Consider the following 12,661-nt stretch of genomic DNA (forward strand, 5'->3'; position numbering starts at 1 on the left):
TTGCTCCCCCCCCGACCCTGCCCATTTGGCTGGGAGCTCTAGGAGAAAGGTGGGTCCCGTCCCCCATCCCTGCCAGGACAGGCTTCCCTGGCTGAGAGCCTAGACCTTCCTGCAGCGCTTCACCCTCCTGGCCTCTGTGAGGAGCCAGACGAATGTTTATCAAGTGACCTCTGGACCAGGGGTGGAGACAGTCCTGATGGTTGGGGGCTGCTGTGTGGGTGGAACCCAGGCGAGTCACACAGAGCAACGGGCAGAGGGGACGTGCACAGGCCCTGGGGCAGCCAGTGGCACAGTGACCCTGAGCAGAAAGGGCCATTCTGGCTGGGGCTGAGGAAGGGCCGTGGGGGGCCTTGAGGGCTGCCTGTGGGTGCTGAGAGGAGCCATCTCAGGCCTCGGCAGCGTGGCAGGAGAGCACCTCAGACAGTCTGGCCCTGTGCTGGAGTTGACTTGGCGGCACGGGGCAGGCAGCTATGGCGTGGGGCTGTGGCAAGGAGGCTGTCCCAGTTCCAGGCTGTGCAGATGCTGCCTGGACCGTATGGGGCTGGGCAGGGGTGACAGGCAGGTTTTGGGGTGTCCTGAGCATGATCATGGAAAGCTCCCTCAGGCCTGGACTCTGGAATCATTTCTATCCCCAGACCTGTGGGCTCAGTGATGGAGAGCTGGCTCCCCCGAGCACAGACCCCCGTCTCACTCCGTGGCCTGGCCTTTCTTCCCTGCCCAGCTTTTATGCCCTCCCTCGGTCTTTGGGGCCTGACAGCCTCTGTCTCCTGATCTTAAAAAGTTGCTTTCTTACAAAAAACACAGAAGTGCTGGGGTTTTCCTTTGTAGCTTCAGTTTAGCGTTCTGCTGGCTTCACTTAGCATCCTGAGCTAAGCATTTAACGAGGTGTGGCCATGTGGGCAAACAGGGCACGACCCACCAGTGCAGAGGAGGGGACGGGGTTCTGGAAGGCCCTTAGCCCAGACCCAGGGTCCTGAGCCAGCGCAGGTGGTGGCCGTGCTCCTGTAATCAGAGCTGGCCCTGAGTGACGCTGATTCTGTGCTTCCCTCCAGAAGATGCTTTGGGAGACGGTGAGCTGGACCTCAGTGGCATTGACGACCTAGAGATTGACAGGGTAAGTGGCAGCACCCCTTCCCAGGAGGGACTGGGCTTGGGAGGGCGCTGCAGCCCAAGGAGCCCTGAGTGGCCGGGCGGGGTTGGCCACCTCCCCTGCCCAGAGCCCACCCCGCTGGGTGAAGTGGGCTCCTGGCCTTCTAGCCACTATTCCCGGGACCCACCCCCAGACTCTCTTATCCAGTGTTGGCTCGGGGGCGGCCTGTCGAGAGGCCCCTGGCTTTGCACCTGGCCCTCGCGGCCCTCTGGGCACGTAGCCTGCGGCAAGCACGCATCACACAAATAGCACCAGGGTCAGCCCCTCGAGGGGTCTCTAGACACAAGAGGGCACCCACTGACTCCACATGCGCTGTGCGCCCCCAAACCCCAGGGCTTCCAGCCATTGGGACCAGCTTTTTGCAGTTTATCTCAACATACTTGCCGTCTGTCAGGCAGGAAGTCTTCTTCCCTGATTTCATGGCCACGTGGTGCCTCAGACCCTTCCAGCCTGGCCCATCTGTACCTGAGTGGGAGGCTCTCACCGTCACTTGGCCCCTTTGTGGAGACCTGTGGCCTGCACTCTGGCTGGCCAGGGTCCTGGTGCCGGTGGGGCTTGCAAGCTGCCCTAGAGGGTCTCACACACGTGGCCTGCGTGGTTGGCCTTGGGACAGGCAAAGGAGCAACAGGTCCTCAACTCACCCTGAGCGGTGAGGCCTCAGCCCAGGCTCCGCACTAAATAGAGGCTGCCCTGGGTTCCCCTTCCTCTAATGGTGGACATACTTCCCGCTGGCCAGCGCGACCTTAGCATGCCCCGGTGTGCGAAGGCTAAAAGCCAGCCCCACTTCCCTGTGCTCACCCAGTACATCCTGAATGAGTCGGAAGCCCGTGTGAAGGCCGAGCTGTGGATGAGGGAGAACGCCGAGTACCTGCGGGAACAGAGGGGTAAGTGCCACCTGCCCGCACTCACACGCAGGACGCACAGTCCCCAGGCCTGGGGCGTGGGCCCTCAGTGACGCTGGCCCCTTTTCTGAACTTTTAGAAAAAGAAGCAAGAATAGCCAAAGAGAAGGAGCTCGGCATCTACAAGGAGCACAAGGTGGGCACCTGTGACGCTGGGCCTGGCCTTCTTGGGGGTCTCCAGGTTGCGGGGGGCAAATGTCTCTGGAATGTCCCTTCCCCATGTGACAGGAGGGGCTAGGTCCCAGGGCAGGCAGCCGGAGGCCATGTGCTCTGGACCCCAGACCCACATCCCTAACCACCAGGTCCTGACCCGTGCTGGCCACAGGCACCCAGCCGTCGGCCTCACCTTGGAGGGCGTGTGCTCAGCCTTGGGGTAACCTTCTGGATGCAGCACCGGGGCAGACTGTTGAGACTCGGGGCTGGACGCTGGGGTCCCTGCCTGTGTAACTGGGGTTTGCTCTTCTGATGACCTGGGAAAGTCCGACTGTAATGCCTCCCTGCCTTGTGGTCGTCACAGTGACTTGGCTCTGCTGGCTTACTCTGGTGGAATGTGCCTTCAGCCTCGTGGTGCAGGCGGCAGTGGTTGAGCCTCCGAGTGACTGAGCAGGAGAGAACACAGGGAGCCAGTTCCCTGCCTGCAAGACTGGGGTCCCTTGGACCAAGCTGGAGGTGGCTGAGATGGCAGATGTGGGGCTACCCACTCAGGAGGACCCGGGGAGCTTGTGGTCAGAGAGTTAGGAGCCCAGGGACTCCACCCCACCCAGCAGCACGTCCCAGGCCTTGCTGGGCCACATGGGAAGGTCATGGTGCAGTGGGGGGCAGCAGGGGTGGTGCAGGCTGATTGCCCTGAAGTGGTCTGTGGCTCCAGCTCCTAGAGTGAGATCCAGGGTCTTCGGGCAGCTGGGGCCTTTGACGTGGGCCGTGGTGCTGGGATGGATTGTCTGTCTTCACTGAGTAGCCATCTCTGCTGCAGCCCTCACAGTGCAGCAGCACATCGCCCTGCCGTGTGCATGTGGCCCTGCCCTGTGTGGGACCCAGGGGCAGCAGGGCACTGGGCACCTGTGGCATGTTTGCTGCTGTTGCTGTCTGGAGGCCCTGCCAGCACCCATGCCAGCCCACGTTCCCCACTCACCTGGGAGGGCAGAATTTGACGTGGGCAGGCCTAGAGAGCGCCAGGCTGGCCCACATTCTGGGAGGAGGAGGCAGGAGCAGCCCTTCTGAGGGCCTGAGCCAGGCATCACCCGCCTGCACTCCTGGCCTCACATGGAGCCCCCGATGGTTGAGTGCAGTGGGCGTGACTCATGGGAGGCATATTCTTGCGTGTTTCCATCAAGCCCAAGAAGTCTTGCAAGCGAAGGGAGCCAATTCAGGCCAGTACCGCCAGGGAGGCAATCGAGAAGATGCTGGAGCAGAAGAAGATCTCCAGCAAGATCAACTACAGCGTGCTCCGGGGCCTCAGCAGCGCCGGCGGGGGCAGCCCACACCGGGAGGATGTGCAGCCCGAGCATAGCACCAGTGCCAGGAAGCTGTCACGAAGGAGGACGCCGGCCAGCAGAAGTGGGGCTGACCCTGTGACCAGTGTGGGGAAAAGGTACCATCCCGTCCTGAGTGGCTGGGTTAGGGCAGGAGTCCAGGGCGGGCAGAGGCCCATGGCTTCGGGTCCTGGAGCTGCCGGGGGCCAGCCGGGGCCACAGAAGTGCCTGGAGTGTCATTTGCCACCTGCATGCTGGGGACCTGTGGGCCGTCTCCGGCACATTGACAGTGTCTCAACTCTCCTTGGCCTGGCGGGCTGTGAGCCGACGGGCTGGTCCGGCTGTCAGAGGGGTCCTGCAGCCTAGGCTCTGTTTTGTCACAAGGAGGGCCTGGGACAATCAGTGGGGTCGGCCCCTTCTCCAGCCTGGGTTGGGGAAGAAGAGCCCCCAGCCCTGCCGCCCTGTGCCTACTCTGCGCACCCTGGCTGCATTGCCGTCTCTGCCAAGGTGGTGGGTGAGAGCGGCGCACTGCTGAGGAAGGAGGATGTGGGTGGAGAACGTGGCTGAGGGACGGTCAAAGGTGGGATGTGCTGGCCTCAGCGCACTGGGTCACGAGGCTCTGCAGCTCCATGCAGGGCCGCCTTGGAGTGGGTTGGCCTCTGCACGGCTTGCCGCTGGGTGGCGGCTGCAGGTTCTCCTGATGAGGCCAAGGGCGGCTGGGCTCACCTGCTGCATCTCAGGGGCCTGTGGCTGGTCCATGGGTCCCTCTGGCAGTGGAGATGGGGTTGGCGGCTTAGCTTCTGGGTCCGCCCTTCGGTGGTTCCGACCTTCACTCCGCCCCAGCGAGTCTCTGGGCTGGGAGCGTCTGCCGGTCCTGCTGCTCCCTGGGATCTCTTGCCTTGTCTGCAGCTGCTTCCGCCTGTGGGGCAGTGCTGACCCTCAGCAACCCCGTCAGGGCCTCCTATTGTTTGCGGTATTTGCGGTGGTTTCTCCTTGGCCTTTGGAGCTGCTAGGCTGGCCACTCCACCCCGTGAGAGTCGGCTGTGCTGTGGCCCTGCCCCTGCCCCTGCCCCTGCCCCTGCCCTGCCCTGGGGTGCTCAGGTGCTGCTCTGTGAGGGAGCCTAGCCTCTTTGCAAGCTGCTGCTTCTCAGCCGGCATCTCAGCCCCTCAGGAGGGCCGCATGGGCTGTCTCCTCCACTTCAGCCACGCAGTGGTCCTCTGGGGGTGCATTCCTAGCGCAGCTCCTGGCATACGTAGGAGGTCCGTGGGGCAGAGGTGAAGTCAGGGCAGGTCTATGGCTGGGTTCCCCTGTGCCTGAGCACTCTCAGGTCGGATCTGAGGCCTTAGTCTCCGTGTCCTCTGCCTGCCCAGCCAGCCTCTGTCAGCGCTGGGGGTGGTCCTGTCCCAGTTGGGTGATTCTGGTGCCTGGTTACAGGGTTCACAGCCCCCTCTGTCACATTTGACCAGCTGGCCCAGACAGGGCCCGGGTGTGCATGTGTGTCTCTCTGTGTGTGTATACACGTACATGCAGTGCGTGTATGCCTCTATCTGTGTGCATGCGGTGTGTGTGTGCATGCAGTGTGTGCCTGTGTCTGTGCGCATGCAGTATTTATGTGCATGTGTGTGTGCCTGTATCTGTGTATGCAGTGTGTGTGTGCATGTGCATATGTGCTTGTGTCTATGCATGTAGTGTGTGTGTGCATGTGTGTGCCTGTGTCTGTGTGCATGCAGTGTGTACCTGTGTGCATGCAGTGTGTGTGCATGTGTGTGCCTGTGTCTGTGTGCATGCAGTGTGTGCCTGTGTGCATGCAGTGTGTGTGCATGTGTCTGTGTGCATGCAGTGTGTGTGCATTGTGTCTGTGTGCATGCAGTGTGTGTGCGCTTGTGTCTGTGTGCATGCAGTGCGTGCATGTGTGTGTACCTGTGTCTGTGTGCATGCAGTGTGTACCTGTGTGCATGCAATGTGTGCATGTGTGTGCCTGTGTATGCATGCAATGTGTGTGTGCCTGTGTGCATGCAGTGTGTATTGTGTGTCTGTGTGCATGCAGTGTGTGTGCGCTTGTGTCTACACGCAGTGTGTGCATGTGTGTGTGCCTGTGTCTGTATGCATGCAGTGCATGTATGCCTGTGTGTATGCAGTGTGTGTGCCTGTATCTGTGTGCATGCAGTGTATGTGCATGTGTGCCTGTATCTGTATGCATGCAGTGTGTTTGCGCCTGTGTCTGTGTGCATGTGTGCCTGTGTATGCCTGCAGCATGTGTGTGCCTGTGTCTGTGTGCATGCAGTGTATGTGTGCATGTGTGTGTGCCTGTGTCTATGCATGCAGTGCATGCATGTGTGCTCGCGTCTGTGCATGTAGTGCGTATGCACACAGTACGTGTGTGCGTTGGTGCACTCAGTACGTGTGTGTGTGCATGTGTTCCTGTGTCTGCACACAGCACATCTGCATGCCTGTGTGTGTGCACACAGTGTGTGCCTGTATGTGTGACTGCACACAGTGTGTGTGCATGTGTGTGTAAGTTTTTGTGTGCAAGTGCAGGTGTGCATGCCTATGTGTGTCTCTGTGCATGCAGTGTGTGTGCATGTGTGTGCCTGTGTGTGCATGCCTGCGTGTGTCTCTGTGCATGCAGTGTGTGTGCATGTGTGTGCCTGTGTATGCATGCAGTGTGTGTGCATGTGTGTGCCTGTGTATGCATGCAGTGTGTGTGTCTCTGTGCATGCAGTGTGTGTGTCTCTGTGCGTGCAGTGTGTGTGTCTCTGTGCATGCAGTGTGTGTGCATGTGTGTGCCTGTGTATGCATGCAGTGTGTGTGCATGTGTGTGCCTGTGTATGCATGCAGTGTGTGTGTCTCTGTGCATGCAGTGTGTGTGTCTCTGTGCGTGCAGTGTGTGTGTCTCTGTGCATGCAGTGTGTGTGTAACACATGTACCTGTATGTCTGCACAATGCGGTGCACAGGTGTGTGTCTCTGTGTGCGTGTGTGCATACCCGTGTCTGTATACACAGTGTGTGTTTCTCTGTGTGCATGGGGCATGTGTGTCTTAAGTCTCTCAACTGTGTGCAGTGTGTGTGCGCGTCTGTGAGTCTGTGTGCACACACATCTGCATGTTCATGCCCTGCTTCCTGCGTTAGAAACCCATCAGTCTTCCCCCCAAAATGGCCATGATCTGATTCGTGAATATTTAGTGTTCTAAGACGGAAGCATGAAGACCTCAGGGCTGGGGATACGTCGACCCCCCGCACCCCCACCCCCACTCAGGCCTGGGCAGCTCAGGCAGTTCCAGTGGGGCAGGGGAGAGGGGTCTACCTGGGGACAGAAGGGCATGTCCCGGGTGCCCTTGCAGCCCATGGGGGCAGCTTTTCACCCACACTGGGGTGAGGAAAAAGGGATTTGGACTGCTTGGAAAGAGGCTGAGGCTCTGATGTGGGGAGGGGAGGTAGGGCGGGACCACCGAGGAGGGGTTCGGCTGAGGGGGCACTACCTCAGCCCAGCGAACACAGCGTCCCTCAGCAGCAGCTATGCTGCCTTGGGCGGCCCAGGTATGACAGTCCCTCCTTGCTGTGGGGGAACCAGCCTGAGCTGCACCTCCATTCTCTTTGGCTGCCGGTGGCTGCCTAGCCCATCTCCCTCTGGCCACCTGCCCCTGGTCCCATGTCGTGACGCATGCTTCCCCGGATGACAGACAACTGCAGAACCTGAGCTGGGCCATGCAGGGATATGGGCAGCTGAGCCACCCAGGGGTGTGGGCAGCCACTCCCTCCGAGCTTGTCTCCTCCTCACTCTGTGGTCACTTGGGCTGCTTTGACCCTCGGGGTCTTCCTCTAGCCCAGGCAGATCAGTTTGCCCTCATGCCTGAGCGTCCCACTCTGGGGACAGGCAGAGGGGCCAGTGTGGGCCGTGGGCCCCAGCGCCCATATCTGGAGGGGGACAAAGTGGGGGCCCACCAGATGAGCTGCCCTCTTGCCTGCTTACAGGCCCCAGGATGCCCCCAGGCTGGGCTGGGGCCGGGCTTCAGCCAAGCGGGGTCAGCAGGTGCTGGCGCGGCTGTGAGAGGGAGCAGCCTGAGCCCAGCAGTGGGTTTGTGTGAACAATGGGCACAGCGCCCCACATCCTCAGGCCCCTGGCTGGGGACACCCCTACAGGCCAAAGCCATGGCCGAGGTGATGCCAGGTGGGAGCTTGTTCTCCAGGCGCTCTCAGACCCTCCCGTGTGGCCTGGCTGCCTCAGCTTCACACGGGATGCTGCGTGGAAGGGGAAGCCCTTGAGACAGGCCCCCAGCTAGCCCGCAGACCCCGGGAGCCCTTGCGGTTCTGCACCCTTGAACACCACGCACCCTCTCTCCAGCTGGGCTCTGCAACAGTAGGGAGCTTTCTGGCCCCCTAGGGTGAGGCCTGGCACAGCCGCTTCCTGGTTCTGGAAAAGCTGGACTTGTCCGGCAGGACCTTGTGGCTTGAATTTCAGCCTGTCCTCAGTGCCAGGTCGGGGAGGGAGGGTGTGTCCCTGCAGGAAGCGCACCCTCGTAACAGCGCCGCTCTCCCTGTGGCCCCGTATTCCTGCCCGCCAGCATCTGCTCCTCTCTGGCTAAGGTACAGTCTGCTGAAGTCAAAGAAACTGCCTCTTCCAGAGGTTGCAGTGGGCCGAGATCGCACCACTGCACTCTAGCCTGGTGACAGAGCAAGATTCCGCCTCAGAAAAAAAAAAAAAGGAAGGAAAAAAGAAAAAAAAGAAACTGCCTCTCCTTGAGCCAGTGGAGTCTCAGGGCCCTTCTCAATGGGGGCCTGCTGGCCTGACCTTCCAGAGCATGAATCTCCTGGGACTTAGTCCCACGCACCAAGATCAGGCCTCCGACCCAACTGCCAGGCCTGCCTCCTGGAGTGCCAGCCACTTCTGCAGAGACCACAGTGGGGTGTCTCCTCGAGGTCAGCCTGCTGAGAAGCTCCACTGCAGGGCCAGCTGCCATCCCCAGAGGCCCCCACTCCACTGCACAGTGGGCCTGGGGATGGGCGTGGGGAGGGCGGAGCAGCACCTGTCAGGCTCCAGGAACCAGGCTGGAGGCCTGGCCTGAGGATACAGCACCACCAGGAGCCCTGGGAGCTCAGGCTCCCACTGCCTCCAGACTGGAGAGGGGCCACATAGGGAGCCTGGTGCCTCGGCCTGGCTCACACCTGCTGTCAGCTTCACCCTGAGCAGAGCTCCATGTCTAGGTGTTCTGCTAATGTCCACCTGTCACGGGGTCCCTTCCCAGTGTCCCGAGGTTCATCTGACACGTCACAGCCAGGCAGGGCCCTGCCTCAGGCCCCCTGCCGCCTCCCCACACAGCTGCGCCCTGGAGGGAAGGGCTCTGCCCCGGCTACGTCCTTCCCCACAGGCCCTGAGCCCTCTCATTGCCCACCCGACAGCCCTGTGTGTCCATGCCGGAGGTTGCAGGTAATGCCTGCGTCCTCTCCCGTGGGCTCCCCTGTCTCCCTGGGGGGACCATCAGTCTCCAAGAAGACTTGGCATGTGGAAGGCACCTTTGGCCTTTGTGTGTGGCGGGCCGGCGAGCAGGGTGTTGTCAGCAGAAGTAGGGATTGCCCTGGGCCTGGTGAGGGTTGGAGAAGCAGTCTCGGCTCTGACAGTGTCCCTTCACCCTCCCTCCCCTCCTCCCTGAGTGAGGTAGGGCACCAGGCAGCTCCTTGAGGGCTCAGGTGCTGTTGGAAGGGGAGTGGGCTGGGGAGTGGGGCGTCTGCAGCTTCTGTGTTTCTGTGTCAAGTGGTGCACCCTGTTGAGAATGTGAACGGGTCAGAGCTCTGTGTTGACATGCAGTGAGCACTGATGGAGCACACAGAGCCTGGATGCAGAACCAGACTTCCAAAGGGACCGAGAAACGGTCAATTAACGCTGGGAAAGTGAAGATGGGCAAAAGGGAACAAGTGGGCAGGCGTTCGGGAGCCTGGGCTGAGGCCGCCATGCTGTGCTTCCTTTTGCAGGTTGAGGCCTTTGGTGTCTACACAGCCAGCAAAGAAGGCGGCCAGGGGAGAGGTGCGTTGTCCCATGCAGCCAGGGCAGGGGGACCTTGGGAGGCAGCCCTCCCATTTATTCCTGGGCCCAGATGATTGGTCTGTGAGCACAGAGAGAGCAGGCCTGACAGAGGTGCCTGCCCCTGCTGCCCCGTACTGGCCTGGCGTGGCCAGAGAATCGAGGCCCGAGGGCGGGAGCTCCGGGTTGCTGGAGCAGGAGCGGGCAGGAAGTGGGGACCGTTGTGTGCCTGCTGCTCAGCGCTCGGGCCAAGGGTGAGCAGCCTTGCTGCGAGCCTGGTGCCTGCAGGGAGCCAGCATGTAGGAAGCAGGCACTGCCAGGTCACAGGCCCAGCCCTCCAGGGCTCAGGGGTCTTTCACCTGGACTGTCACTTGCTGGGGACTGGTCTGGCCCAGGAAACCAGGGTGAAGGTGCTGGCAGGTGGCGGGGCTGGGGCAGGGGCTGGGGTAGCAGCCTCTGTCTGTGTTCTGGGAGTGAGGCCAGGCCAAGCCCCCGGGGGCCGAGGCCTGTGGTCTGGAAAGGGTTTCTGCACGCTCCCCAAGCACTGGGGTGGGGCCCGGTCGGGTACAGGAGTGGGGGCTGGCAGAGGCCTGAGGGTGGGATCTTGATGCTGACACAGCTCATGGCACAGCCCCCAGGAAGCCAAAAAGGGCCAGTGGGCCTGGGAGCCCTGGCGAACCCCAGGACCCACTGGAGTGGTGGGAGTGGCTGAGCATCCTGGACCCGCCCTAGGGGGTCCGAGGGGTCTGTTGCGATACACAGAGCTCCACTTCGTTTCAGGCTTTGCTCCCAAGCTCTCCCACCCTCGGAGCTGAGCCTGCCAGGCCCCAGGCGGTCCTGGTGGAGAGCGGGCCCGTGTCATACCACCCTGATGAGGAGGCTGACGAGGAGGAACCCGACGAGGAGGACGGGGAGCCCTGCGTCAGTGCCCTGCAGATGATGGGCAGCAACGGTGGGTGGGGCCCGACAGCAGGGAGGGGTTCAAGGGAAATAAAGGCATCAGCTACTGCCCCTCATGATCCCTGAACTTGGGCCTGTTAGCTTCAGACTAAATTTCTGTTTCTCTCTGGAAAGAAATTTGAACCAAGACATTTTGTAAATTGGTCACGTCGATTGTGAGGTTGGAGCCAGCCAGGGTCAGAGAGGCTAGGGACGGTGAGGTACCCGCCATGAGGGCCACCCAGGCAGCAGCACGAGGTCCCCGGGTCTGCACACCAGCACGGACCTGCACGCCCAGGGAGGGAGGCTGAGGGAGCCCACGCTGCTCGCAGGTGCCCTCGACGAGGAGCAAGGCCCTGCTCTGGGTGCATGCCAGTCGCGGGAGGTGGAGAGGAGCCCAAGGTGGCTCCTGGCAGGGCGCGGGGGCCACGGCCAGTGGGGCTGGAGCCGGATTCTTCTGGAGGGGCACCAGGAACAGGGCGAGTGGGGGGTCTGGGTTCCTGGGTCCCACAGAGAGAGACCCTGGGCTTCATGACTGTGTTCCTCTGCAGACTATGGCTGTGACGGCGATGAGGACGATGGCTACTGAAGTGTGGCCTCCAGGCAGGTGATGTCCTGGCAGAGGGCCTCGTGGGTCTCCTCAGCATCAGACGGGCTTCCAGGACCACAGCAGGCAGGCCCCAGCGCCGAGACCCCTGGTGACAGGTGGCACCTGTCCCACAGCCCTCATCCCATGTGGAACTTATGGGATTGTGTTTCTATCCAGCAAGGGAAACCGGACCAACCATCTGCGTGTGATCAGATGTGGGCCGGGTGTGCGCAGGGCTGGGTCCCGCTGCCTGCCGTCGACCTACCCGGGGACCCTCCAAGGCTGGCAGTGTGGTGTTGCTACTATAAGGAAACAGGCTTGGGGCAGCCCCACTGCTGGTCCAAGTGTGTGGCGGGCTGAGTGTGCTGGCCCTGTGACTCCGGACCAGCTCTGGAGTCCCCAGCCCACCCTCCGCACCGTCCCCTCCTGAGCAGCACTCGGCGCCAGCGGCCTCCGCCAGAGTGGAAGCCGGAGCCCTGTAGGTGTCTTGCACAGCTGCGGGAGCTGAGGATCTGGCACTTGAGAGGCAGCAGCTGAAGGTCCTCTGCCTCCAGCTGTGGCCCTGCATCCAGATACCTGCCTCGTCCGAGGCAGACACCCCCACCCCTGCCTCCTCTAGACCCCCCTCTCCACTGCCTGCACCGCCTGCAGCAGCATGGGGGTCAGACTCCTGCTGCAGGGCCGCTTGAGTTGCGTGCCCAGGAGCCCTGTGGCTGCCGGCAGGTGAACTGAGTGCTCGACAGCTGAGACCGACGCCCACCTGTCCTGAGCATAGCTCTGTAGGCAGTGCGGGCATGGCCTGCCTAGTGTCCTGGCGCTGGGAGTTCCCCGTGGACAGAGCCAGAGGGCAGCGGCGCTCCCTGTCAGAGCTGGATCAGGCCTCCCATCCAGGGGGAGGGGAGACGGAGGCCTGAGAGCCTCCCCAGACCTCTTCATGGGAAGGCCCCACTACCACCCGTAGGGGGTCTCAGCTCTGGCATGGCTGCCCCGGATGTGGCCGAGGAGGAGGCTTCACCCTGTGTCCTTAGGAGAGGGTGGCCTTGAGGCAGAGCCGTGCCGCGCTGACCCCCAGGGGACTCATCCTCCCCATGGAATGGGCTGTATGTCCTGTCCCAACTTGGCCCGCAGCAGGCCAGACCCGCCTTACCCCCGCCCAGAGCTCAGCAGCCAGCTTGGGTCCTGCTAGGGCTTCTTGAAGGCTTGAGGGAAGAATAGATTTAGTAAAGCAGAAAGATCTGTTGTTACTTAACAGAAATTACCTGAGGCTTGTTTGATTCCGTGTTGCAGTCTGTGGCCAGCCCACACGTCGGTCTGCTGGCTCCACGGCCTGGCCGTGGATATTAGCCCCCGAGACCCAGAGGCTGCCCTGAGTGAGGGGTGTGGGGTCTTTAGGCCCCCCCAACTACTGCAGCAGCTGTAAGTGGGTGTGCATCAGCCTGGGCTGGACATGAGTGTGCCACAGGGGACCGGGTGGACAAGTCCCCGCTTGGGCCCCCAGCGCAGTGTGGGCACTGGGAGGTGAGTGCTGTGAAGAAACTGAAATGGCAGGACCAGCCCACAGGGCCTTCACTGAGGCTGGGGTGACAGGAAGCA

General features: G+C 61.7%; 1 protein-coding gene across 5 annotated transcripts in view; it reads left to right on the top strand.

The window, feature by feature from the left end:
- The window catches only part of BRF1 (BRF1 RNA polymerase III transcription initiation factor subunit), a 79,946-nt gene extending 67,623 nt beyond the window's left edge, over positions 1-12,323 (top strand). For 3 of the 5 annotated variants that reach the window (XM_055287951.2, XM_055287953.2, XM_055287954.2), the window contains 7 exons: positions 1,053-1,114; positions 1,953-2,034; positions 2,132-2,187; positions 3,386-3,642; positions 9,492-9,543; positions 10,321-10,492; positions 11,031-12,323. In XM_055287951.2, the coding sequence (XP_055143926.1) occupies positions 1,053-1,114; positions 1,953-2,034; positions 2,132-2,187; positions 3,386-3,642; positions 9,492-9,543; positions 10,321-10,492; positions 11,031-11,068 (719 nt within the window). In that variant the 3' untranslated portion in view covers positions 11,069-12,323. Of the gene's footprint in view, positions 1-1,052; positions 1,115-1,886; positions 2,035-2,131; positions 2,188-3,385; positions 3,643-9,491; positions 9,544-10,320; positions 10,493-11,030 lie in introns of all 5 variants that reach the window. The other 2 variants (XM_055287950.2, XM_055287952.2) reach the window with 2 other exon arrangements.
- The last annotated feature ends 338 nt before the right edge of the window (positions 12,324-12,661 follow it).

The sequence above is a fragment of the Symphalangus syndactylus genome, chromosome 8 (genome assembly GCF_028878055.3).
Source record: "Symphalangus syndactylus isolate Jambi chromosome 8, NHGRI_mSymSyn1-v2.1_pri, whole genome shotgun sequence".
In the NCBI taxonomy this organism is placed as follows: domain Eukaryota; kingdom Metazoa; phylum Chordata; class Mammalia; order Primates; family Hylobatidae; genus Symphalangus; species Symphalangus syndactylus.